The 26639-nt window shown below is 38.4% G+C and overlaps 1 protein-coding gene across 5 annotated transcripts in view; it reads left to right on the top strand.

Moving 5' to 3' along the window:
• The window catches only part of LOC137625897 (sorting nexin lst-4-like), a 97824-nt gene that overhangs the window by 55819 nt on the left and 15366 nt on the right, over window positions 1-26639 (top strand). For 4 of the 5 annotated variants that reach the window (XM_068356862.1, XM_068356861.1, XM_068356864.1 and 1 more), the window contains 3 exons: window positions 2370-2453; window positions 13085-13257; window positions 18965-19079. In XM_068356862.1, coding sequence (XP_068212963.1) covers window positions 2370-2453; window positions 13085-13257; window positions 18965-19079 — 372 coding nt within the window. The remainder of the gene's footprint in view (window positions 1-2369; window positions 2454-13084; window positions 13258-18964; window positions 19080-26639) is intronic. The other variant, XM_068356863.1, reaches the window with a different exon arrangement.

Below are 26639 nucleotides of genomic sequence, written 5' to 3'. Positions count from 1 at the left end.
TTCTAATTTAATTTTAGGACTAATTTTTCATCTGGTATACAGTGTTGGATAGTGTTTATTAGTCATTAGGATGGAGGGGTTGTTTTTGGGTATGGCATTTTGAAAATAAAGTCAAAACAAACTTATTATTTTAGGACTTTAAATTTCCTATATCTATCCTTCACTGCCCTCAGTGAGTTTGTGCAAGTCGGAATACTACTGTGATGAGAGATTCAGTGAAATAATGGAATTTTAGTAATAGAATTTTTCCTACTTGCTGGTGTTCATATGCAGTACTCACTGACTTGAGTACAAAGAGGATAGACAATTAGTTTCGACTTGAACAGAAGGACAAAGCATCAATGGTGTACCCAAACGTAGGTATTTGCCATCACTTAGATATTATCAATACTGCACTAAAGCCTCAGCCTATTGAAATGATAAAGGAAATATTTAGTTTTGGGGGTAAACATCAATATAAGCCAGGCTTCGAGAGAAAAGCAATATGAGCATCAGGCTTGTATAGAAACATTATTTTGTCTTTTGATTTTGATGCCAAATTGCTGCTTTGGATACTGCGCTATACTGTACCATATGGCCTAATTTTCATTAATCCAGTAGTGAAGTAATAAACATTAATATTTCTAGTCAGAGTAACAAACAATGAGCTACAAGGTCTGAGGCTGGAATCTTATTCTTTTGATAGTGATGTAACATGGAATTCTCAAGTAAGACATACAGCTCCAGTTGAAGTTTCGAACTAGATGGTGCATTTTATTAAATCGTGACGTCCTTGCTGTGTAGATGTTTGTTATTGGGAAGTTTAGAGTTGCAAGGATTTAGAGTAACATTTTATCTATTATAGAAAGAATAATGGAATGTACTTCATCACTGTAAATTGATCATAGTAGACAGAAATTAGCAAAATAATAATTCTGATGCTGCATAGATTATGAAGTTTACTAATATTTCCAATTTTTATATAGCTGTCCATAAATAAGGATTTTTTTAGTGTATTTTCAGGCTGTTATTACATTTTTAACTGTTGTACATGCAGTTGTTTATTATTAAGTGCCTGTTGATTTATTTTTATGGTTTTGTTTTGGTTAGATTTGTGTGATTAAACAGTGTCCTGAGACTGCTCTCCTGCGGTGCAGTGGTTAATATTTATCTTGTGGCAGAAAGGAAAATTAAAATGTTCCACTTCCTGTTACATAGGTGAAATGATGCCTGAATAAACATGTAAAGCTATTTCTTGCCTTGCTAGTTGCACAGATAGTTTAGGTAACTGCACATTTTTTAACTTGTATATTTGTAAAGTCTCGAGTCTAAAGCTTTTGTAAAATAATAATCACTGCTCTTGCTGTAGGGTGCTCTGCTTTGCACTATTAGTAGTGTTGAACAGTAGAAACTAGGAACATCCACCACATACAGGTAACAGACATTCAACAAGAAACTCGGATATTTACACTTGAAGATTCCGTTTCATCTAAGGTGTTATACTTAATAATTGTATTTTAAAGTCATATGTTTGGGGGAGCATTGGAAGTGTTGCTGAAGTGGTTTTAGATTATTGTGGTAGTAGTGACAGGACTCGAGTCTATTGCTGATGGTTGGGTTGCTGGTAATGTCTGCTAGTGCTGTCTTGAATTTGAACTGGAATAAATTTTATTTTTAGCAATGAACGAGTGTTAAAATTTTGAAAGGAATTTTTTATATTGCAGGATTTTTCAGATGAGAATTAAAAAAAAAGGTAGTCACTCAATTGTGTAACCATTATGGCGTAGTTTTGGTCGATTATAGAATAATTAATTTTTTTTTTTTAAACAGTTGAAGGTTGCTTAAACATGGAAATGTTTTTAATAGTAAATAGTTAATCATGAATTTATGTTAATGCTTGTCCTTGTCAGAACCTGATTTTTTTTATTTGATAAATGATATATTGGATTTGTCGCAGATTTAGTGTTAACTACAGCCTGGCAGGTTGGTCAGTAGGGATACCAGCACATACAATAGATAAGCAGATAGCTTTGGATCCTCTCATTTCATGAGGGTTATTTGAAATAGGTAGGCTGCACGTCATCTCGAAATTAAACCAGTTTTAGGTACATTTAACAGTTGCATAAAATGGGCTAGAATCTGGAGAATAGAAAAATAATGGGATATAACATACCACAGCTATTTAGTCTTTGGTTTAGTCAAATTATCAAGCAATGCTTTGTAGGAGAGGTAAGTTAATACAGGTTTTCTTGGGGGGGTTATGGACAAGATGAATCGTTAAGATGATTTATTCAGTATGGTAAGTCTTGTTCAAACTTTTGGTTAGTAATGATGTGCGTGGGATATTTATCTCTCTAAATTATATCTTGCTTGGTGATGGGATGTAACAGGTCGAGATGGTCGTGGAACTGTCAAGAAGAGCCTCAATCGCTTCTCCAATCTTGCTAAAAGTGGTGTGGAAGACTTCCTTGTAGGTGAGTAATATGATTAATTTTCTGTTTTTAAATTTGCTCAAGTTTAAATTTTGCATGCAGTAGTGTGTTTTATATATTGTACCATGATATGATGTTTGTACAGTGGTGCTGTATCTATACACTTAGTTTTTTTAGAAAATCCTCTTGTTATAGTTTGGTATGCCTTAACTGCATTGTATCTTATCTGGCCAGTTACCGTAAGTGCACTTTTGAAAGGGTAATTAAGATTATTTTATACACAGTTCTAGCACTGAAGTATAATTTCTTTTGAACAACAGAATCAGTCTGGTATTTCTTATGTATTCATTGGTGTTGGAAGATATTTTCTTCATTATTGTAAACCAGTCTTTGCTTATTAAAAGTTGACACTTGGGAAGCAGAACATTACAGTATCTTGAAGAGTAGTTTATCTTCAATTTTTTTTTTTCTCAAGTGTAGCAAAACCCAGTGTATTGTATATTAAGAAAATGAATGTCCCCATGTTTATATTTACCTCACTTACACCTGCTTATGCTTGCATTTAATTCATCACTTCCATTTTTTTCTACTTTTTGCGATTGCTACAGTAAGGAATTTACTAAGGTAAAAACTCTCATAGGTCAGTTGATATATGAACCTTCTTAATCGATAGCACCCTTTGCTGCTGCTGCTGTACGTGTATCCATTTTAGTCTTGTGCAATTTACTCGATTGTTTCCTCCACAGTCAAGAGTTACCCTCTTCTACTTGTTAGCTTTTACTGTAGGTAAAGTAAAGTCATATTTTTTATATACTATACATACATTGTTGTTATTCATGGTTATTTTAGTTTTATAACTAGACTTAATATAAATAACTAAGTTTTGAATTTATTTTGCATCTTAATGTTTCACTCTTATATAATTTTATTGTAAAATAAATTTGGAAGATGTTAAATGTCACAAGCTGGAGGCAAGTTTGTCATCACCAATTAAAACAATCCTTTTATGCATTACTGTAATTGATGGATTATGTAAAGTTTTTACTTGCCAGTTCCAGGATAGAAAACAAAAATGAAAATTAAGAGAAAAAGGAATTCACATGAATTTTTGAAATCTTCGTAAATAAATACAGTACTGTATGTGCTTTTCAAATAGGAGTAAGTTATTAAAGATTTACTTAATATGCAGATTACAGTAGAACCTTTGTAACTGAGGATTCACCAACTGCTTATGCTATTGAAATTTTGTGCATTCTAGATGGTAAAGATTTTGCAATTATTTTAGCATTTATTATTCATGTTTTTATAAACCTTGACATATCTCTTTCCTCCACTGGTGACACACCTCCAGTGTGTGAGTATCAGAAATATGAATTTCAGTGGAGGTTCATAGAAATGAAAACGAAAAGTACATGCCCACCTTCCTCCCTACTTGATATAAAGAGGATGGGGAATAGTTTTGCCTTTGAGACTGAAGACAAAGTAAAGATTGATTGACTCATGGCATCAGTAATTGCCATTAACTGCTTAGTTGTCTTATTACTTTACTAGAGGCATAAGTATAGTATATCGAAAAGAAAGAAACTATTTTTTTTTAGAGGGAAGAGAAGGAGTGAGTATAGAAATGACAAATTTTATTACAAACATTTGGTTCTTTTAGATGTTGTTAGTCATTTCTGGAAAGATAAGGTGAAAACTATCACTGCATCATTCTTGGTCTTTTCTCCCTTTGTGTTGTGACACACACACACACACACACACACACACACACACACACACACACACACACACACACACACACCCCTCCTCTCTCTCTCTCTCTCTCTCTCTCTCTCTCTCTCTCTCTCTCTCTCTCTCTCTCTCTCTTTCTTTTTTCTGAACAAAACAATTTACTTCACTTTCCGCTACTTTTTTTTTTATAATTTCATGTTCTTTTATCAATTTTCATATGCATCACTTTGCAATTTTTTTTTTTACTGTACAAAACAATTTGTTTAAAAATCTTTCATTCTTTCGCAATCAGGTTGTTACCTCTTATTTTATTTTATTGTTATCCATTTATTCCTACTCAGATACAAACTTCCGAGTCGTTTATATGGGGTTACTACTAATCATGTGTTCTACAACCAACCAATAGATATTTTGGTTGATTTCCTCGTGCTTTGTGCTGGATAAGCACAATGCATGCGCAAGGAGCAAGCAGGAGGTTGCTCGCCGCATCTCCTCACAACACTGCTGGTCGGGAAGTGAAGAGGTTGTTCTCACTCAATCTCTATGATCGAACCTTCGCATTCATCTCTTTTACCCTTTTTTTGTTTAGGTCTCTTGACTAGCGTTTTTTCATATTTCACAGTCCTTTGAGTGACTTCAGTAAGTGCTTATGTACAGTAAATCTTGGTATTTATTTTTTGCCCAGGACGGGACAGCAACTATTTTGGTGTCCTTTTGAGCTGGACGGACATACACGCACCCCGCGTCCATTTTGCCTAGCCAAGAGAATATCCATGTAATACTGCAAGGAGTGGACTCCCTCCCAATGGGAGAGATTGTTTTTATTATCTTAGGAAAGTTTACAAGATTTCTATGTTGTGCAGTCTCCCCCAACCTTCAGTTTTTCATATTTTTCACAACTGAAATCATCTCCTTGTTCCGGGAGTGCCTAAGGTTAAGCCTGTCCTTCCCTCTTGTACTGAGGCAGCCTTATTGGAAGATCCTAATTACCAGTCTCCAGTTCTATGCTAATGTGAGAGGCCAGCGTCATTCACCTAGGGGTCCTTGGCAGAAAACTCCTCTAAAGAGAACACGGAATGAATCTTGAGATTTGTCATCTCTCTACCAAAAGGTTGGTTGAACCGCTTTGGCTGTTTCTTCCCCCCCACTAGATAACAATGACTTCATGCTCAAAGCAGGCCTCTTCTCCAAGCCTAATTATGCTGTGAAGTAGTGTTACTATTCTTGCCCTACCAAGAATTTCTTCGAAGAATACGGTTACGCTGAATGTTCAGATTATTAAATCTGAACACTCCGCAGTATTTAAACTGGGTAACGTCAATGCTATGATCTCGGTGCGTAATGAGCACCATTCTTGCTGCGAATGAAGAATTTTTTTTCACGTGCAAGACAAGCTTACACCTCTTAATTCTTCACGCGCAACAACTTGTCCCAGGGTATTCCTTGCAAGAACTGGTCATATGCTAGCTTTGAGTGGCAACTTTCCTCCAATGCATCAACATTGAGCCATCTTCCTAAAAATTCTGGAATAACAGGATTAATGATCATAGAATGATCGTCTGCTCAGGATTTCCCTTCATGTATCTTGAAAGGTGAAGATAAGACAAGCCTTTTTCCCTACCCCTGCTATGGAATTCCAGTCTGACCAAGAGTCAACCTGACCAAGAGGCGGAGATGAAATGGGGCTTTTCAGTTAATTAGTTGTTAGCTTGTAATGTACTGGATCTGGAAAAGTACATAATTCTTCTGAACAGGTGAGATGGGAAAGAAGTTTCCTCACCTACATCCACCTCTTTATCTCGCCCGAATGTGCTTATGGCTGGAGAAAGGAAGGACTTCAAAATGAATTAGGCACTCCTTATAATCTTGACAGCTGGATTAATGCTGAACGAAAGGAAGCCACCGCTGGGAGCACTTGCACCAACCTAACAGAAATCAACCCTCTCGGAATCTCAAGCTGGAAGGATTAGGAACTTATTCTTGGCTAGATGACGCGGACATTGCCCATGCCCGTAGACGTTTTATGTGACAGAAGTTTGGTAACACTCGCTCGCTTCGTAAACTAAACTCTTGAGAGAGACTTCATTTCTCCCACCTCGCATTCAGTTGCTAGAGATGAAAGTTCTTAACCGGTAGTGAGCTGGACTACTTCCGTTCTTTTTCCACCTCCTTTTCCCGTCACAATATAAATGATGTAAGGGAAAGGAATGATGTCCGAGGAAGACTTGAGAACTCTGTTACCGTTAAAATGGAACAACCAAATTGATATCATAATTAATGACTCTCTAGGGACCCTACATGCATGCGGGTGAACTAGCTCTGCTGATGTACCCTAACCCCCTTGAGGTCCTGATCTCAAGCTCAGAAGCCTTGCACTTTAATAAGATTGTCAGCCTCGTTTGATATTTGGATAATTTGGACGAGCCTCCTCGTATGCAAACTGCTAATAGGTGGTACACCATTGACTCTTATGGTATGGGTCTCAAAGCCCCAGATACAAGTTTGATGTGGCACTCTCAAACCAGACTAGAGATATGTTAGAATTTCTGAATACAGTATGCAAGTCACGGCATCAGTGGCTCCTGCTATTAATAGATGTGTACCCGGACTTATTTGAAGATTTGTCAAGAGGGCCAAAAATCCTATACTGTAATTCCTTTTACTTCAGACCGTTCCTCTATGTGAGAACTGTGCCTTGAAAAGACCTGACATAATCTTGGCCAGATGCTCCAGGTGCTGGAGAGGCGTTAAGTCTGAGAAATTCGGATTGGTGAATTCCCCTTATCTGTTCTCCAGATAGAATTAGAGTCGGCTAGCTAAGATCATTAGATGGAAACAAACTACTTCAGGAAGAACTACTATGGCTAGTAGGACTGTTGCTCAGTGTCCACAGAGAGAATTGTGAGAGATTCAGAATGGCCCATTAATTCAAACTACTCAGACCAAGGGATCGAGTTCCTCTCCCCCTGAAGACACACAAAAAAAAAAAAAAATTCAATAGCTCCTACTAGCGGAGGAACGTGCCTGGATTTACCTTAAGTAGGTAATGGATGTTATAGTCCGGAAGGAAGTAGTAAAATTGGTCAAAGTCCACTCTCTGAACATTGAAGATAACATGTTCAGGATATAGGCCTCTCCTTTTTTCCCTTTACCTATCATAGTTAGACTAGATGCACCTCCTCTATATAGGTGTCGAGGTGGGCATCTATGGCCTTGTTAGCCCTGGTATTAGATACAGTATTCTCTTTCTCAAGAGTATTCTAATACCAGGTGTGGGCCAGGAAAAAACCTGATGCAAGTTCTCCAATTAACCCAGACTTACAGTAGGAGAGGGATTTCCTTGTATCTTCCCCCCTTCCTTTTAATTTTTGTAATTGGCATAGCAGTTAGTTGTTTGTCAGATTGTTGGTTACCCGAAATAAGTACCTCACGCAAATCCTACCAGATCAACCTCAAGGAAGATTTTCAAGCTTTTACCTTTTGAGAGGAAAAGTACCGTTTCTAGCCTATACCCTATACTCAAAGATCGTGACAGAAAGACTAATCAATGAAATATGGGCCCTCTTCCCTAACTTAGGGAAGGTAGCTGGCCCTAACCGGTGACGGCCTGATGTCTGGCTGTAAACCTTCACTACTTTTCTGTTTCAGAAAGAATTTTTATCCCCAAAACCAGAATTTAGGTGAAAGAACCCTTTCTCTTGGAAAAGATTACCCATCCTGAGAAGCAAGATCTACTCTAGTATCCGTGGTGGGAGGGATGTATAGCGTCGGTAGCGTCTGAAGACTAGAGTATGTTGAACCTCTTGCTGGTCAAAAGAAACTTTTGTTTCCCATTCCCCTTGGAGGGATGCGACGCCCTGAGAATATACCCACTGGGAAGTCGGAAGTTGCACTCCTGTTTTTTTTCCCCCTGTCCATTGGTTAAACAAGACTGGTACTTCCTTCCTATTGTAGAAAAGCTACAAGCCTCTCTAGGAAAGATAAAAATCACTCTAGGAAAAAACAAGAACATAAGAGCAGTTAATCTTCTCTAGTCCTGTCAGGAATCCTGATAAGGTTTACAAAGAGGCCTAGTCCAGTTATTCCCAAGGAGTAAAGACATCTATTGAGTAGAAGCAGTCGTGACTATGAGTATGACCAGGAGAGCTATGCTCTCCATACCTCCTAACAAAAGTTGGCTTTAAATGTTTCTCCTGCCATGAATCATTTAACTTTGCCAGATCACTTGATAATACAGTTTTCAGCCAGTACTATGGTAATGCCCAGCATCCTCCTCCCTCACCTCCGGACAATAAGACTAGGAGATACAAGGGAGTCGGACGTACATTTTCACTAATTAGGAATAAAGAAGCTCGCTCTTTGATCAGTTGCAGTGAGCTTGCTTGACACGTCTCATAGAATCCTAACTACCTTTAATGTCTTCCATGAAAAGTTATTAAACTAACGAGGGCCGTGCAGGCTAAAAGAACCCTTGCTAGGCTGATTCTAGTATGGTGAGTGTTCCAAGACCTTGTCACGTTGGCTAAGGGCTGCTTGATAATCTTGAAAACTGTTCCTTTAGCTTTCATGAAGGTTCAGATCTAGTTATACATCTTGAAGTAGGTTTTCTCTGATATTCTAGAATTTCCTGCACGAAAGAACTACAGTATCGACGTTCTTGTTACAAAGGCTTCTGGTGAACGGAACTATATCATAGGAGTAATCCTCCCTCTACTATTGAGTAGGGAAGAAGGGTTTTACATAATATCTCCAAAGATTATCCTTGCAATCCCAGTCAGAAGGGCCTAAGTCAAAAATCTAACAACCCTTTACTCCTGACTTCATCTTCCAGCTAAGTAAACAAAACTATTTGCAGGGTCTCCTTCCCCCGGCAGGCCAATGCAGAAAGGCTATATTTCCTTGAGGGTGATGATATTCTCCTTTTAGAATGAGTATGAGAAATGGGGAATTTTTTCTTTCACTTTTCTCGAGGTTGCCTCTCAAAAAGTCCTAGGTTGGACAGAGCACTTCAGCAGAGACTTGTTCACGAGCTTGTCTCTCAAGAAGCTGAGGGATGAACAGAGTGCTTCAACATCCCTGCCCAAGGATACCAAGGATGTTCTCTTGTGGATGCCCTCATTATTATTATTATTATTATTATTATTATTAGCTAAGCTACAACACTAGTTAGAAAAGGAAGATGGTATAAGCCCAAGGGCTCCAACAGGGAAGAATAGCCCAGTGAGGAAAGGAAATAAGGAAATAAATAAACGATATATGTAGTAATGAAATATTTTTTAAAAATTAACATTTTGAAAACATTAACAACATTAAAACAGATATTTCATATTTAAACTATAAAAAGACTTATGTAAGCCTGTTCAACATAAAAACATTTGTTGGGAGTTTGAACTTTTGAAGTTCTACTGATTCAACTACTGATTAGGAAGATCATACCACAACATGGTCACAGCTGGAATAAAACTTCTTGAGTACTGTGTAGTATTGAGCCTCATGATGCAGAAGGCCTGACTATTAGAATTGATTGCATACCTAGTGTAGCGAACAAGATGGAACTCTCCAGGAAGATCTGAATGTAAAGGATGGTCAGAATTATGCAACATCCATAATTAAGTAATTGAACAACGGTGCCAGAAGTAATATCTAGATTAGGAATAAGAAATTTAATAGATCATGAGTTCGTGTCCAACAGATCAAGATGAGAATCAGCAGCTGAAGACCAGACAGGAGAACAATACTCGAAAGAAGGTAAAATGAAAGAATTCAAACACTTCAGAATAGGTTGATCACCAAAAATCTTGACTTTCTCAATAAGCCAATTTTTTTGTGCAATTGAAAAGACACAAACCTAATGTTTAGAAAAAGTAAATTTGCTGTCGAGAATGTGTCTAACTTTCATACAAGTTAAAGAAACTTTATCAATGCTGAGATTTGGCTGTTGATCCGCCATGGTCCTTGAGCTACTCACAATCATACTTTTGAGTTTTGTTAGGATTCAACTTCATACCCTATAATTTGCACCATGCACTAATTTTAGCTATATCTCTAAGGGATTCAGCAACCCTAGATCTACATTCAGGGGATGGAATTGATGCAAAGAGTAGCATCATCTGCATATGCAATAAGCTTGTTTTTTTAGATCAAACCACATGTCATGTGTATATAGTATGAAAAGTAATGGGTTAAGAACACTACCCTGAGGAACACCTGATATCACATTCCTATACTCACTATGGTGCGATCTATCACTTAAAAATTCAATAATGATTCTAAGAAACGACCTACCCACGCCCAACTGTTTGAGTTTGAAAACAAGGGCCTCATGATAACATGGTCACAGGCAGTACTAAAGTCATGGCCAATCATACAAACTTCCTGACCACAATCAAGGGATTTCTGTACAGCATTGGAGATTGTAAGAAGGGGCCTCACATGCTCCAAGGCCTTTACGAAAACCAAATAGCAAACTACGGAACAGATGATTACCTTCAGCAAACCTATTAAGACATTTTGCCTAAAGACATTCAAAAACTTTAGATAATGTGGCAGTTATGGAAATTTGGTGGTAATCAGTTGGACTTCAGCTCCCACAAACACATTTTCATAGTGGAGTAACATTACCAATTCTCCAACAAGTACTAAAAGCTCCTTTTCTTGCCAAGTAATCCATGGCGATCAGATCAAAAGCAAAGTTCTTCCTGTACATGGACACCCTGTTGGCTAAGGCCTAACATGAAATTACCATCTCCAGGGAAAAAGTCGACAGGGACTCACCGGTGATAACATATCAGAAAGCTTGTCACCTTGTCCTGTCTCTGGTTCAATGAGCAATCTTGTTTCAAGCTAGAAAAGATCTCAACTCTTTCATGATCATCCGAACAACTATTTATTCTATTCTGTAGCGTTAGAGTTTCTGATAAGAGAAAAATGGCGGGGACGTATTGCTCCCCCATTTTGTTCAAGAGCTCTGGCTGCTGTGGAAGAAGGTATCTAGTGACACTTCCTTTCTCCAAGTATAAAAAATATCGGAAGAACCTATGCATCTCAGGGGAAGCGTCACTAGGGGAACCCCCCCCCTCGAGCATATGATCTAAATAGGCTTGCCACAACCACTCGATTATACTAGTCTCTAAAACTATGTTGTTTGTGAGCTTTGGAACGTTCTGTTAAAATATTTTCAGGAGCACTATCATGAGAGCCTATTTATCTCCGGGGAAGTATTGCTAGGGATCCCCCCTCAAGCACCTAATACATGTGGGTTTGCCGCAACCTGTTGGATAGAAAGAAAACCCACCCTTGGACATTTACCCTAAAGAACGCACATGAAAGTCTTTTAGACATTATCTCAATGGGCATCATGGTGACAGCACTTATATATGACCTTACTGACAGTTCTCACAGGATGTGTGCCAGTGCCAATTCCAGCCCCAGGCCTCATTACTCCGACATTCTTGGCTAGAAAAATCGCTGAGGCCGATAATGATCTTCATTGGACTTAAAGCCTGCCCTGGGGTATTTCATTCCAATGCAAGTAAGTGTGCCTCAATTTCTTTAATATTTATTGACACTAACACATTGCCCATCTGTCTAATATGTAACACTTGATGTTCATACCACTTCGCCCCTGTCGGACTACCTTTTGGGAATGAACGAGTAGCCTTGAATCGTTATGAGCCGGCTATTTCATTCCCTGGCGGTTCTCTTAGATCACTTGCTATTATTATCACTAACTATATTAGAAGTTTTTTTTTTTGTTTTTTTTATCTGGAATCGGATGTTTGGCCTAGTCTCTTTATGAGCTGATTACACTAACTTCTGAGATTCAAATTGATCTCTTACTATTGTTTCTAGTAAAGATTTCCCAGAGAAGAATGGTTTACCTCTTCACTTCACGGAGACGTCCTCCTTCCTAAGGAAGACTCCTATATAAATGACTCCGAAGTTTGTATCCGCGTAGGAATAAACTACAAATCTTATCTAAATTCTATTTTTTCTTAGCTATACAAACCAGAGTCATTTACCAAATGTCCTGCCTCAACTGCCCTGCAAGTCTTTGACCAGGTGAGTATTGTGAGATGTGGTGAGCAGCCTCCCGTTTGCTCCTTGCGCATGCACTGCATTTACCTAACGAATCATGATGCAATCAACCAGAATTTTGATTGGCCGGTCATAGAAAACATGATTAGTTGTAATCCCATATATATTACTCAGGTTTGTGTAGCTAGGAAAAATAAAAATCCCATAAAATTTATAGTATTACACTACTTTCTGTAAATATATATAGTGTAGGTTAAAATGCAAGGAATTCCAAAAGAAAAAATATAAATAAAAAAACATCTTGCAACTCTGTTATTTATTATAGCTTTACTTTAGTTACTAGATCACATTAAATATTCTCTTTTTATTGTAGAAACCCTGACAAGATTGCAGATTACTCATTACTTTTAAAACCAGGAAAGATAACTGCCTTGGTTACTGCATAAATAAATAAATCTGGTGGTTTCACCTTTGGAAATGACAAACTTACCTTGTATTGTAGTAAATTTAAAAAGATGTCGATTCTACAGGTTTTCAATTTTGAAAATTAAATCTCTTGAGACTCCTAGTCAGTACTGTATATGTTTGAGGATACATTTTCTTGCAAGAATAAAGCAAATAAAATAAACCCTCAACAACAGAAAAGGGTTTATTATTGGGTCTTCGTTGAAAAAAATGGACACAAGTTTTGTGCCTAATACGTATTTGGAAAGTAGAGTAGCAACTTTAGGAGACTAATACTGGCACAGGTAGTCACAGTCAACAGTAAACTTTACCATTAGATTTACTGTATAGGGAGGGATATTTTGTTAGCCTTTAGAACATACTCGCCTAGCATCAGTGAGGTTTATTAATGTATTTTGCTTCTATTGAAAAGTGCCCTTTTTTGATGCTTGATTTTTCAGGTGCTGGAAAGGCTTCAGTCGACGAAAAAGAAAAGGTTTTTATAGAAGATTTTGGCAATGGCCCTTGCTGGCGAGTCAATCAACATGAATTCACTTGTGCTATTTCGTCTCCAAAGAAGGAATCAAAGTTCCATGGGATGAAAAGTTTCATTGCATACACAATTATGCCTTCAGTGAGTATTGATATTCCTTTGCCTTTTTGTTTTTTTTAACACTGGTAAGAAAGTTCTTGCCCTTCCTCTTTCCAAACAATTGAATAAGAAGCTCTACATAGATGGCCATGTATATTGTACATTTTGTTTCTGTTTCAAGTTTCTCTGCATCATGTAGAAATTCAACTTGGGTATAGTTACAACCCAATGATGATTGTATTCCACATTAGTTTCATCGCGGACCAATGTTTGCGTTCACCCATCATTTGCGGTAGCAAAGTAAAGAAACATTGTGGATGTGCCAACTGGAAATTGAGGGATCTAGTCATTCAACTGCCACCCAATCTTGTTTGTGCATGCTGTTAACAGCCAAGTGGTTTTCCCCTTATTGTTTTCTATGCATACTTTGAGACATTCGTTATCTAATTTCTCATGGGCCTTTCAACTTTTTATAATTAATTCGTTATTGTTTATACTTGTTAATTTTGTTTGTTTAGGTGGTTTTTGTCTTGAAGTTGATTGATTGGTGGCTGCTTTTTGAAGTTGTTTATTTGATAATCACTTTAGATTAAAGTATAATTTTTTTATTTGTATCATCTAGATTAAAGTATAATTTTTTTATTTGTATCATCAATGATAGTAGGTTAAAGAGATTCCTATTAATTTATATACAGCTTCCCCAATGTTGGTACTATAATGCTTTACTATTGAAGCCTGGTTCTACATAGACTAAAAATGTTTATGCCTCTAGCACAGTATTGAGATAATTTGTTATGGTGATAACCTATGTTGGGGTAAGACACAGCCCCTTTTTCTGCCTCCTTGTGGTTTACAAGTATTGATTTGTGCCTCTTCCAGATTTTGTGATTCAGGTTATTAGCAACAAATATGTCCCCTGGATTTGTTAGTAATTCCTCTTAGTTGTTTAATGAAGATTTTACTGGTAGATCATGATCCTTTCCCATGCCAGAATATTTTTATTTATTTATGAAGAAAGTGATTGCTTACTCTCCTCTTATGAAGGAGTGTTTTCAGTTGGTAGATCACCATTTTAAGAATTAGGAATGTAAAAGGAAATAATGTCAAGTTAAGGAGAAAATTGATTAAGTTGAGGAGGGGGAGGATAAATGCCTTATGCCGTCAGTGAGCTTTCAGTGGTTGATAGTAATAAACCTCTTAAGATTTTACTACTTTTACTTTGTTAGTTGAATCAAAGACCAGAGACCCATTGGACAAAGAGTGATTGTAGCCTAATCTGCCCAGTTTTTAACCCTCGGCTAACTTCTCAAAATGGTGCTAGTGCACCATTCAGCAAGGGTTCTGATGGCACATGGTGCCGACTGTGCTGGTCAGCTCTACATTAGCTTCACATACTCTATTTATTTCATGTCCTGTTGCTGAAACTGTATTTCGTTATCTGGTCTGCTCTTTGACTACCAGATTCAGGGATAATAAGGCTAGAATTGAGAGACTGGGTCCTAATCTCCTGCTTGTTGAAGTAGTTGCCCATGATCAACCATTTATATTAATGATATGAAATATTGCATGGGTCCTGTAAGACTGGAAAGATGATTTTTAGATATATATTTTAAAGCTTCAGAGGGTCCTAAACAGTTTAATAATGTTCGAGACAAGTTAATGATGTTTCAGATGAGTGACTGTTTGAAGTCGGCTTGGCCACTATCGCATCTTGTTTTCCCTAGCGTCATTAACATAGGTACTATTACCTGTGCTGACTTGACTAGACCTTTGCCTCATGCAGGTGTAAAGGTTTCTGTTAGAAATAAAAAAGACAAGATAGAATGGCATTTCCGAGAGTACTCCCAAGCAAGAAAACTCTACCCAAGACAGTGGAAGACCTTCGTACAGAGGCTATGGCACTACCTAAGACTAGAGAACAATGGTTAGATTTTGGAGTGTCCTTCTAGAAGAGCTGCTTAACCATAGCTAAAGTCTCCCTACTGACCTTACCAAGAGGAAAGTAGCCAATGAACAATTACATTGCAGTAGTTAGTCCCTTGAGCAAAGAAGAGTTGTTTGGTAATCTCAGTGGTGTGTGTAAAGAATAGGCCAGACTATTCAGTGTGTGTGTGTGTGTGTGTGTGTGTGTAGGCAAAGAAAAAGTGAGCCGTAACCAGAGAAAGGGATCCAATGTAGTACTATTGGGCCAGTCAAAGGATCTAATAATTCTCTAGCAGTAGTATCTCAACTGGTGGCTGATGCCAAAATAAGTTCCTTTTAAGGTTTGATACTAAAGTCATTTCTTGGTTGTCCTATAAGATCATTTATACTTCGTTTTTCCTCATTTTTATAGATAATAAATTATTAGCTTAAAGTGCTAAGGAAAGTTTATCATTCAGTTCCCAATTATTGTTAAAACCTTTTTGTCTTCAAAATGATTTGAAGTTTTAAAAAACAAGTAGTGTAACCTTGTTATTGAATAGTTATTTCTTTAATTTACCGTTGATGTAAACAAAAGAAAATATACTTTTTTATAGCTAAATAATTAAAGAAATTTATTTTGGTGATAAAGTGGTGAAGAAACTTTTTAAATTCTTATGAAAGTGAGGTTTACAGTTTAATAATAATTTTTCATTTAGGATTGCTTATATGTTTTTTAAATCAACTATTTCAAATGGATTTTCCTAGACTCCATTAGCCTTTGTAAATTTTGTTTTTAAAGCTTCAACTCCAAACGGCACAAAGCTTGTCCATCAGACGAAAGGTTTCAAAGGCTGAGGAAGGTAGCACAGCGGTTCCTCAGGCAAGAAGAGCTCCCAGCCCAGAGCTGGTTGTGTTTGCTCGGCCATCTACTTCTCTGGGCCGTCTAGTTCCCAAGGGGCGCCACAAGACGAGAACCCTCCAGTGGCGTCTCAAATTCTAGTGGAATCGGTCCATCAATTCCCGGGATCGATCTCCTAGTCCACATAGGATGAGAGGTACAGACAAATCTCAGATGGTGACTAGCAGATGAAAATCTCTGCAAAGGAGTCTATCTTTTCGTTCCTTCCCCCGAATCGATGCTCTTTTCAGATGTATCAAAAGAAGGATGGGGGCCCACATGCTGCACCACTCCATTACCGGCCAGTGGGATAATCAAAAAGGTATCAGCATGTAAATCTTTTGAAGATGAGGGCAGTCTTCCTTGCTCTCCAACAGTTCCACTAGTAACTGGCGGGGCACTCCGTGGTATTGATGAGCGACAATACTACAGTCGTAGCTTGCCTAAACAAGCAAGGCGGCCCCTTATCGCAGCCGCTGTGCCATCTACCAGTAAAGATAATCAGATGGGCTGACAACAACCGAGTGACCCTATCTGCTCTCTTCATTCTAGGCAAATGGAATGTCGTTGCATACAATCTGAATAGAGCGACTCTGATGGTGGGGTCCAAGTGGTCTTTGAATCATCTAGTAGCCAACAAAGTCTAGATTTTGTGGGGTTCCCCAACTGTGGACCTGTTCGCAACGGCCCTGAACTAAAGGCTCCCGCCGCACAGTACTGTTCCCCAGTCCCAGTTCCCCAGGCTGTTTCGCAAGATGTATTCCAAAAACGGAGGAAGAACAGAGATTTGTACGCATTCCCCCAGTTCTGTCTGATGAGAAAAGTCCTCAACTAGGTCAAAAGAAACAGAAACCTATCAATGACCCTAATAGCTATGCTATGGCATTGTATAATGATTTCTGGAACTTCTGTAACTCCGCACAGAGATCCCAAGGGAGCTCCCTCCACATCACGACCTGCTCAAACGGCCACATGCCAACATCCACAAAGCCGTAGCTTTGCTTCGACTTCACACCTGGAGGCTGTCCAGCACCTCTTCACACAGAAGCTTTTCGTAATGAGTTGCGCAAAGAATGGCTGGCCACCTTAGAGACACTTCAGTGTTAGTTTACCAGGCGAAGTGGTCTGTTTTTTGTGGCTGGTGTCGTGGAAGGGGTATCACTCCCCTTGATGCCTCTTCCAACAATAGTGGAGTTCCTTGTACACCTTTGGAAAGAAACATTTCTCTTTGTTTCGGCAGTCAAAGGCTACCACTCGGCCTTGAGTCTCTCCTTAAAACTGAAAGTAGTAGATATTTCCTCCTCGTTGGAACTTTCCTTACTCATACGTAGTCAAGAGATTACTTGTCCCCAGTCTAAAAACTTAGACCTCCTCCTTGGTACGTGGTTTGGGATCTTAAGTCTGAAAGGTCCCCCCTACGAACCATTAGGCCAGGCAACAGATTGCTACCTTATATTGAAGACTGTTTCTACTCGTTTTGGCTTTGGCCAAGAGAGAGTGTGAGCTGCATGGTCTACTTCTGACTTCTCCCACTCATGAAGAAGGGGGAAGTAATACTCGGCTTTGTCCCTGAGTTTATTGCCAACTCAAAATCCGGGTGTGCTGGATCCTAGATTCAGTCCATTCTGGATAGAGAGTCTATGTTCTGTAACTGAAGGTCCAGGCCAACTGGTTTCTTTGTCCGGTGAGGATTCTGAGTTGTCATCTTAAAAGAACAGCAGCAGCTCGCCCCTGTGTCAGCCAGGGGTTAGGTGAAGAGGAGGGTCACAAGAATAAAATTTCCTCATAAAGAACTTTGAGCTTGTGACGTCGGGCATTGCAACGTCCCTGGAGTTGAAGAAATACTACTGTGGCACAGGTACTGCAAGCGGTCGTATGCAAGCGTCAATGACCTTCACTGCCCACTACCTGCAAAACGTAACCCACAGGAACATCCATTGGTCCTGTGGTGGCTGCACTATAAGTGGTCTAAAACACCTCAAGCTCCTTATAGAGGGTTGAGGGGTGAATGACTAAAGAATGATTGGCTTCCTTCCTCCCCTCAACCCCCCCCCCCCCACCACCACCACCCGGGAATAAAGCACCACTGCACCAAGCACAGCTGACCTCCCCTCTGTAGGTAAGATTAATTTTGCTTGTTTATCCCAAGTATAAAAATATTACTTGTTGAGTCTCCAATACCCCTGAGAGGGAAGCTATTGGGCAAAGTCTTAGTACTCTTAGATTCCTATGAATGAGATCCTATTAAAGTACTAAGACCAGCCACATTACTAGTGTCACAAACACAACTCCTGCATGCTGCCAATTGTGTGTAGCACAACTATTTTAGCGAGAGCAGGATTCCTACAACCTTTGATCTCGTATCGAAGGAGAGAGAAACCAGAGTCAAATGCCAAGCCAGTTGGTACGTCATCCCTATAAATAGCGAAGTGTTTGTATCTGTGTCGGAACAAGGTTTGTATTTTAGGAAATATATAAATTACTTGTAAATTTGTCATGTTTTTGCCCTTGTTTATTGTTCGTATTTAATTTGTGGGTTTAAATTTTTTCCTAGAGATTAGTTTTTCTTGGATATTGCTAGGTATTTTTTTCTTTCTGTCAAAGAAAATTTTATGGTACAGTATATATTATATACGTATAATTCAAGACCTTTCATATGCTCATCAAAGGAAGGAAATATAGTACAGTATTTCGATTGTCTTTCATAAAGACGAAAATCAGTAAATACTTTAGTATTGAAATTAAAAATCTCATATGGTGCCAGGCTAAATATAAATACTACTGTGTTCCTACAGATTTTAGATGTATAACTTAAATATTTTAAATGTAGCAGATTTGTAAACTTTCGAGCTCTCCAAACATTTTGATCCGAGCTTTCCTTGATTTGTGTGCCAAAATAGTGTTTTTTGTAATGAAAAGTTTACAGGTGATATTTTCTTTCTACAGTTTTCAACAAATTCTGTGTCACGAAGGTACAAGCATTTTGATTGGATACAAGCTCGTCTCAGTGATAAATTTCCATTGATACCCATACCTCCATTACCAGAAAAGCAGATATCAGGTGAGTTAGGAATATAGTACTTTTACACCTTTTGATTTTTTAAACCTCCAATGTATATTTAGTTTTGTGAGTATGTTACTATCATAGAAGCAGAGTAAGTGTAATAATAAAGCAATATTACATTTACTAAACCAATTAAAATATCAGCATCTTAACAAAAACATAAGCAGCAGCAAAGCCGGTAAAAGTATTTTATGCTTACAGACCACTGCTTAACCCTAATAGTCATAATTGTGAATGTTTCTCAGTAGGCATAAATCATTTTTAAATTTTATCTTTTTCTAGCAATTCCTTTTACAACTTGAGCCGAACCAACCAGGAAACTAAAAAAGCACTCTTGAGAGTGCAGACCTCCGCCATGGCAACTTATTTATCGAAGCTAGCTTGCCTTTCCCAGAATCAATTTAGACCGTTGACGTATTTGAAGTCTGTGTGACAATCATGTGCAAATTTGTTTTTAAGATTAGGGTTAATTTGGTCAACCTTTACCTTTGACCTTGAACTTGTCCTTTGACCTAGGACTTTCAATATTGAATCACTTCCAAGTCTCAACAATTAATCACAGTAAATTTCATTACTTTGAGTAAAATTGTGGCCAGGAAGGTGTTCACAAATAAATGGGCAAAAACATAAACTTCCAACTTTGTTGGCGGAGATAAAAATGACACTGATAGTTACCATTGCTCCTTGTATCAAGTTTGTTTTTATTTGGTGAAAATAGTTTCATAATGATTATCAGTAAGAGAAATTTTCAAGGTTGGACAAAATTTATGATGATGAATTTACTGGAGAGGAAAGAAGAAAAGATACATTTATGCTGCATTTAAGTGCAAGTATCCACTGAGATTTTCGTGCAGTACAGTGTCACAAACAGTGGTGTCATATCATTTTAGAAATGTTAACATATGAACCATAATATAGTTTGGAATGTATTCCAATTTTTGTTTTAAGGATGAGCAATTATTTTCAAATTAAATTATACTGAAATAATAGAATTGAGGAAACTTGCTCAAATGGACAGTTGTGGAATGGAAATAGTCGGTAAATACATACATACATACATATACCAAAGGCACTTCCCCCAATTTTGGGGGGTAGCCGACATCAACAAGAAACAAAAACAAAAAAAAGGGGACCTCTACTCTCTACGTTCCTCCAGCCTAACCAGGGACTCAGCCGAGTTCAGCTGGTGCTGCTAGGGTGCCACAGCCCAACCTCCCACATTTCCACCACAGATGAAGCTTCATACTGCTGAGTGCCCTACTGCTGCTACCTCCGCGGTCATCTAAGGCACCAGAGGAAGCAGCAGGGCCTACCGGAACTGCGTCACAATCGCTCGCCATTCATTCCTATTTCTAGCACGCTCTCTTGCCTCTCTCACATCTATCCTCCTATCACCCAGAGCTTTCTTCACACCATCCATCCACCCAAACCTTGGCCTTCCTCTTGTACTTCTCCCATCAACTCTTGCATTCATCACCTTCTTTAGCAGACAGCCATTTTCCATTCTCTCAACATGGCCAAACCACCTCAACACATTCATATCCACTCTAGCCGCTAACTCATTTCTTACACCCGTTCTCACCCTCACCACTTCGTTCCTAACCCTATCAACTCGAGATACACCAGCCATACTCCTCAGACACTTCATCTCAAACACATTCAATTTCTGTCTCTCCATCACTTTCATTCCCCACAACTCCGATCCATACATCACAGTTGGTACAATCACTTTCTCATATAGAACTCTCTTTACATTCATGCCCAACCCTCTATTTTTTACTACTCCCTTAACTGCCCCCAACACTTTGCAACCTTCATTGACTCTGACGTACATCTGCTTCCACTCCACCATTTGCTGCAACAACAGACCCCAAGTACTTAAACTGATCCACCTCCTCAAGTAACTCTCCATTCAACATGACATTCAACCTTGCACCACCTTCCCTTCTCGTACATCTCATAACCTTACTCTTACCCACATTAACTCTCAACTTCCTTCTCTCACACACCCTTCCAAATTCTGTCACTAGTCGGTCAAGCTTCTCTTCTGTGTCTGCTACCAGTACAGTATCATCCGCAAACAACAACTGATTTACCTCCCATTCATGATCATTCTCGCCTACCAATTTTAATCCTCGTCCAAGCACTCGAGCATTCACCTCTCTCACCACTCCATCAACATACAAGTTAAACAACCACGGCGACATCACACATCCCTGTCTCAGCCCCACTCTCACCGGAAACCAATCCCTCACTTCATTTCCTATTCTAACACATGCTTTACTACCTTTGTAGAAACTTTTCACTGCTTGCAACAACCTTCCACCAACTCCATATAACCTCATCACATTCCACATTGCTTCCCTATCAACTCTATCATATGCTTTCTCCAGATCCATAAACGCAACATACACCTCCTTACCTTTTGCTAAATATTTCTCGCATATCTGCCTAACTGTAAAAATCTGATTCATACAACTCTACCTCTTCTAAAACCACCCTGTACTTCCAAGATTGCATTCTCTGTTTTATCCTTAATCCTATTAATCAGTACTCTACCATACACTTTTCCAACTACACTCAACAAACTAATACCTCTTGAATTACAACACTCATGCACATCTCCCTTACACTTATATAGTGGTACAATACATGCACAGACCCAATCTACTGGTACCATTGACAACACAAAACACACATTAAACAATCTCACCAACCATTCAAGTACAGTCACACCCCCTTCCTTCAACATCTCAGCTTTCACACCATCCATACCAGATGCTTTTCCTACTCTCGTTTCATCTAGTGCTCTCCTCACTTCCTCTATTGTAATCTCTCTCTCATTCTCATCTCCCATCACTGGCAGTAGTGCTACATACAGTACTTTAGAATATTCTTCATGATTGGAAGAAATTTTTTTTTTATTTAATTTTCTATCTATAGTGGTATGTATATATGATATAAAAGATGATTTGTTCCTACACAAATAAGAGAGACTTGACTCTACTATGGATGTATGTCTTCAGCGAAGCTGGAATCTAGCCATAAACTTAAAATTGAGGTGTCGACAACCCTCCTCTAGTTAGGGCCAGCCCGCTCACACCCTCAGCCAGTGATATAAGTTGCTTATTGTTTTTGGCTCGGTAGAATGAATATGTGATGTCTCGCTCTCTTGTAAATCCCTTCTATTTACCTAGTGGTAAAACTACTATTAAATAACTCGGGTCTGTATGTAGTTAGGAAAGATATTGATTAACTTTTAAAAATGTATATTTTGACATTTTGTTCTGTAATTGTCATCATTGTTTTAGTTTGTGACCCAAGCTTAATTACCAAAAGCTCACGATTGACTGTTTTACTTAATAACACATTAAGCAACTACAGAGTAAGCTCATTCTTTTAAACCAGTCGGTCTGCTTTCCTGATCCTCCGAATGTGATGTGCCAGGCAATACTAAAGGGTGCGACTTGACCCCATTGAAAAGAAAAATTTTCAGGTTGCGATACTTCAAAATCGTACAATTTTTTGTTTCAACCAATTTTTTATTTAATAACTAATTGAAAGATAATTTTATATGCTAAAAGTTGTACATTGGAATTTTTTTTTTTTTATCAAAGTATAGAAGTTGCTTTAAATGGTGACACTGTTTTTCATAAATAAGCGTTTTGCTATTTCAAAGTGAATATTCAAAATTTTGAGGTATAAAATGAATTATACAGTATTTTCATGTTTTTTAATTATAAAAATTGGTCTATATTGAAAACAGGAATGTCAGTTTTTCTCTGAAAATGGCATATTTTGAGAAATGGGGCTTCAAAGTTTTATGTATAGAGAGATTCAGCATTTAGCAGTAATTTTCCTAACCTCTGGGATCATAAGGATATAATTGATAATATTTTAGTAATTTACTAGGCAGTGGTGAGCTCCTTCCCTCAAATCCAGAAATATAAATGCTACGCACACTAGTAAAGACATGGATAACATACGTAAGGTATTGTCGCCCGCTTATTTATCTAGCCAAATTTTACACTTTTGGCATAGTTATCGTATGACACTTTATGCATCTTCAGCATAGTTATGGTTTGAAAATTGTAAAGTATAAAGCAGCAGGCAAGCAACCTTATATTTAAGATTACCTCAGAAAATCTAAGAAAATTGATAATCTATTCCTAAGAAAATAATAGATAACGGTGTTACTATTGGTGAAATACAAAGGTATACTGTATATATTTCTCTGGAATTCTTGAAGGACTTTTTAGCAAAACAATTGGTTTCATTAACATTATTTTAAACTTGAAATAGACATTATCCTTGCCAAAAATTTAATCCTGGGAATTTCAAAAATACCAAGCAGAGATTGTGAGAAATGCTGGCCATATGATTTATTAATTTTGTATATCCAAGGAAAGATTTTACTTAAGAATAATTTTACTCCATACCTCTTGTGTAAATAGTGTTATTATTAAATGTAATCTAATAATGTATTAATTAAGGGCATTTGATTCTCTATTCAGGAGAGCTTAGACACCCCCCCCCCCCTGCTACTTGGTCCTGGATGAGAACCCATATACAATACTGTACTATATAAGTAAACCCCGTAGAGAAGTAATGATATTAATGAGCATCCCACTGTGACCTGTAGGCTTTACTTAGGGTCTCTGCATCATTCCTTCAGCCCCTAGCTGCACTTGCCTTATAGCCTTCTACTTAACCTTTATTCCCTCTTTTCCTTTCTTTCTTATTGTTGTCCAAGCTCTTGTAACTTTGACTTCATTGTGCAACTGAGTTTTTCCCACAGTTTTTTAGGTCATGAATGGGTTAACAAGCCCCAGTGCTGATTTTATAACCCAAAATCTTAAATCAAATCCAATATGGATAAATACATATGAAAAAAATCTAGTTTCTACAGAATTAAACTAATTTCTAAACTCTATAAAACAAAATAATGCATAAAAATAAATAAAAACTCTCCAAAATTTGCCAGCTCTTTACTTTGCAGCTTAAAAAGATTCTATAGTTTGAATAATTAATAGTATCATAGTACATATTAGCATAGACACACCTCCCTGAACATTAGTTAAAGTTAGTTTTGGGGTGTTTGAATGTGCGTGGATGTAGTACGATAGAGAGTAAAAGATGTGAGATTGGAAGTATGTTTAGAAGTAGAAGGATGGATGTATTGGCCTTGTGTGAGACAAAGATGAAAGGAAAGGGTGAAGTGATGTTTGGTGAAATGTCTGGTAGAGTGTCTGGGATTGAAAGGGGAAGAGCGAGAGAGGGTGTGGCTTTATTGTTGAGTGAATGGATGACAGGCAAAGTAGTGGAATGGAAGGAGATATCATCTAGGTTAATGTGGGTAAGGGTTAGGTTGGGTAGGGAATGTTGGGCGTTTGTCAGTGCGTATGGGCCAGGTAGTGAGAAAAGTGAAGAAGAGCGGAATGAGTTCTGGAATGAATTAACTAGGTGTGTAGAAGGACTGGGTAGAAGGAATTATGTAGTTGTTATGGGTGACTTAAATGCTAGAGTGGGTGCTGGAGAGGTAGAAGGTGTCATTGGGAAATATGGCGTACCAGGTGAAAATGAGAGTGGTGAGAGACTGGTAGATATGTGTGTTGAACAAGAGATGGTAATAAGTGCTAGCTTTTTTAAAAAGAAAGATAAAAATAAGTATACATGGGTAAGAGTGGCAAATGGAAGAGTAGTAGAAAGGGCATTAATGGATTATGTGTTGATAACTAAAAGAATGTTTGGAAGATTGAAAGACGTGCACGTGTTTAGGGGTATGGCTAACGGTATGTCTGATCATTTTTTGGTGGAAGGAAAATTAGTTGTAGCAAAAGAGTGGGGGAATAGAGTAGGTGGATGTAAAAGGGAGCTAGTGAGGGTTGAAGAGCTAATAAAACCGAGGGTAAAAAGTAAATATCAGGAAAGGTTGAAAATGGCATATGACGAGGTGAGAGTAAGAGAAACTGGTAATTTAGAGGAGGAGTGGAAGTTAGCAAAAGAAAATTTTGTTGGGATTGCAAGTGATGTATGTGGCAAGAAGGTTGTTGGAGGCAGCATGAGGAAGGGCAGTGAATGGTGGAATGAAGGAGTGAAGGTAAAAGTGGAAGAGAAAAAGAGGGCTTTCGAAGAATGGCTGCAGAGTAATAGTATAGAGAAGTATGAAAAATATAGAGAGAAAAAGGTGGAAGTAAAGCGCAAGGTACGTGAGGCAAAGAGGGCAGCTGACCTGAGGTGGGGTCAGGGACTGGGTCAGTCATATGAAGAGAATAAGAAGAAGTTTTGGAAAGAAGTGAAGAGAGTAAGGAAGGCCGGCGCAAGAATTGAAGAGACAGTGAAAGATGGAAATGGAAGGTTGTTAAAAGGAGAGGAGGCAAGGAAAAGGTGGGCGGAATATTTTGAAAGTTTGCTGAATGTTGAGGATGATAGGGAGGCAGATATAATTGCGGTTCCAGGTGTTGAGGTGCCAGTGATGGGAGATGAGAATGAGAGAGAGATTACAATAGAGGAAGTGAGGAGAGCACTAGATGAAACGAGAGTAGGAAAAGCATCGGGTATGGATGGTGTGAAAGCTGAGATGTTGAAGGAAGGGGGTGTGACTGTACTTGAATGGTTGGTGAGATTGTTTAATGTGTGTTTTGTGTTGTCAATGGTACCAGTAGATTGGGTCTGTGCATGTATTGTACCACTATATAAGGGTAAGGGAGATGTGCATGAGTGTTGTAATTCAAGAGGTATTAGTTTGTTGAGTGTAGTTGGAAAAGTGTATGGTAGAATACTGATTAATAGGATTAAGGATAAAACAGAGAATGCAATCTTGGAAGTACAGGGTGGTTTTAGAAGAGGTAGGGGTTGTATGAATCAGATTTTTACAGTTAGGCAGATATGCGAGAAATATTTAGCAAAAGGTAAGGAGGTGTATGTTGCGTTTATGGATCTGGAGAAAGCATATGATAGAGTTGATAGGGAAGCAATGTGGAATGTGATGAGGTTATATGGAGTTGGTGGAAGGTTGTTGCAAGCAGTGAAAAGTTTCTACACAGGTAGTAAAGCATGTGTTAGAATAGGAAAGGAGGTGAGCGATTGGTTTCCGGTGAGAGTGGGGCTGAGACAGGGATGTGTGATGTCGCCGTGGTTGTTTAACTTGTATGTTGATGGAATGGTGAGAGAGGTGAATGCTCGAGTGCTTGGACGAGGATTAAAACTGTTAGGCGAGAATGATCATGAATGGGAGGTAAATCAGTTGTTGTTTGCGGATGATACTGTACTGGTAGCAGACACAGAAGAGAAGCTTGACGGACTAGTGACAGAATTTGGAAGGGTGTGTGAGAGAAGGAAGTTGAGAGTTAATGTGGGTAAGAGTAAGGTTATGAGATGTACGAGAAGGGAAGGTGGTGCAAGGTTGAATGTCATGTTGAATGGAGAGTTACTTGAGGAGGTGGATCAGTTTAAGTACTTGGGGTCTGTTGTTGCAGCAAATGGTGGAGTGGAAGCAGATGTACGTCAGAGAGTGAATGAAGGTTGCAAAGTGTTGGGGGCAGTTAAGGGAGTAGT

This window comes from Palaemon carinicauda, chromosome 33 (genome assembly GCF_036898095.1).
Source record: "Palaemon carinicauda isolate YSFRI2023 chromosome 33, ASM3689809v2, whole genome shotgun sequence".
Lineage (NCBI taxonomy): Eukaryota > Metazoa > Arthropoda > Malacostraca > Decapoda > Palaemonidae > Palaemon > Palaemon carinicauda.
This window is presented reverse-complemented; position numbering and strand designations above follow the sequence as displayed.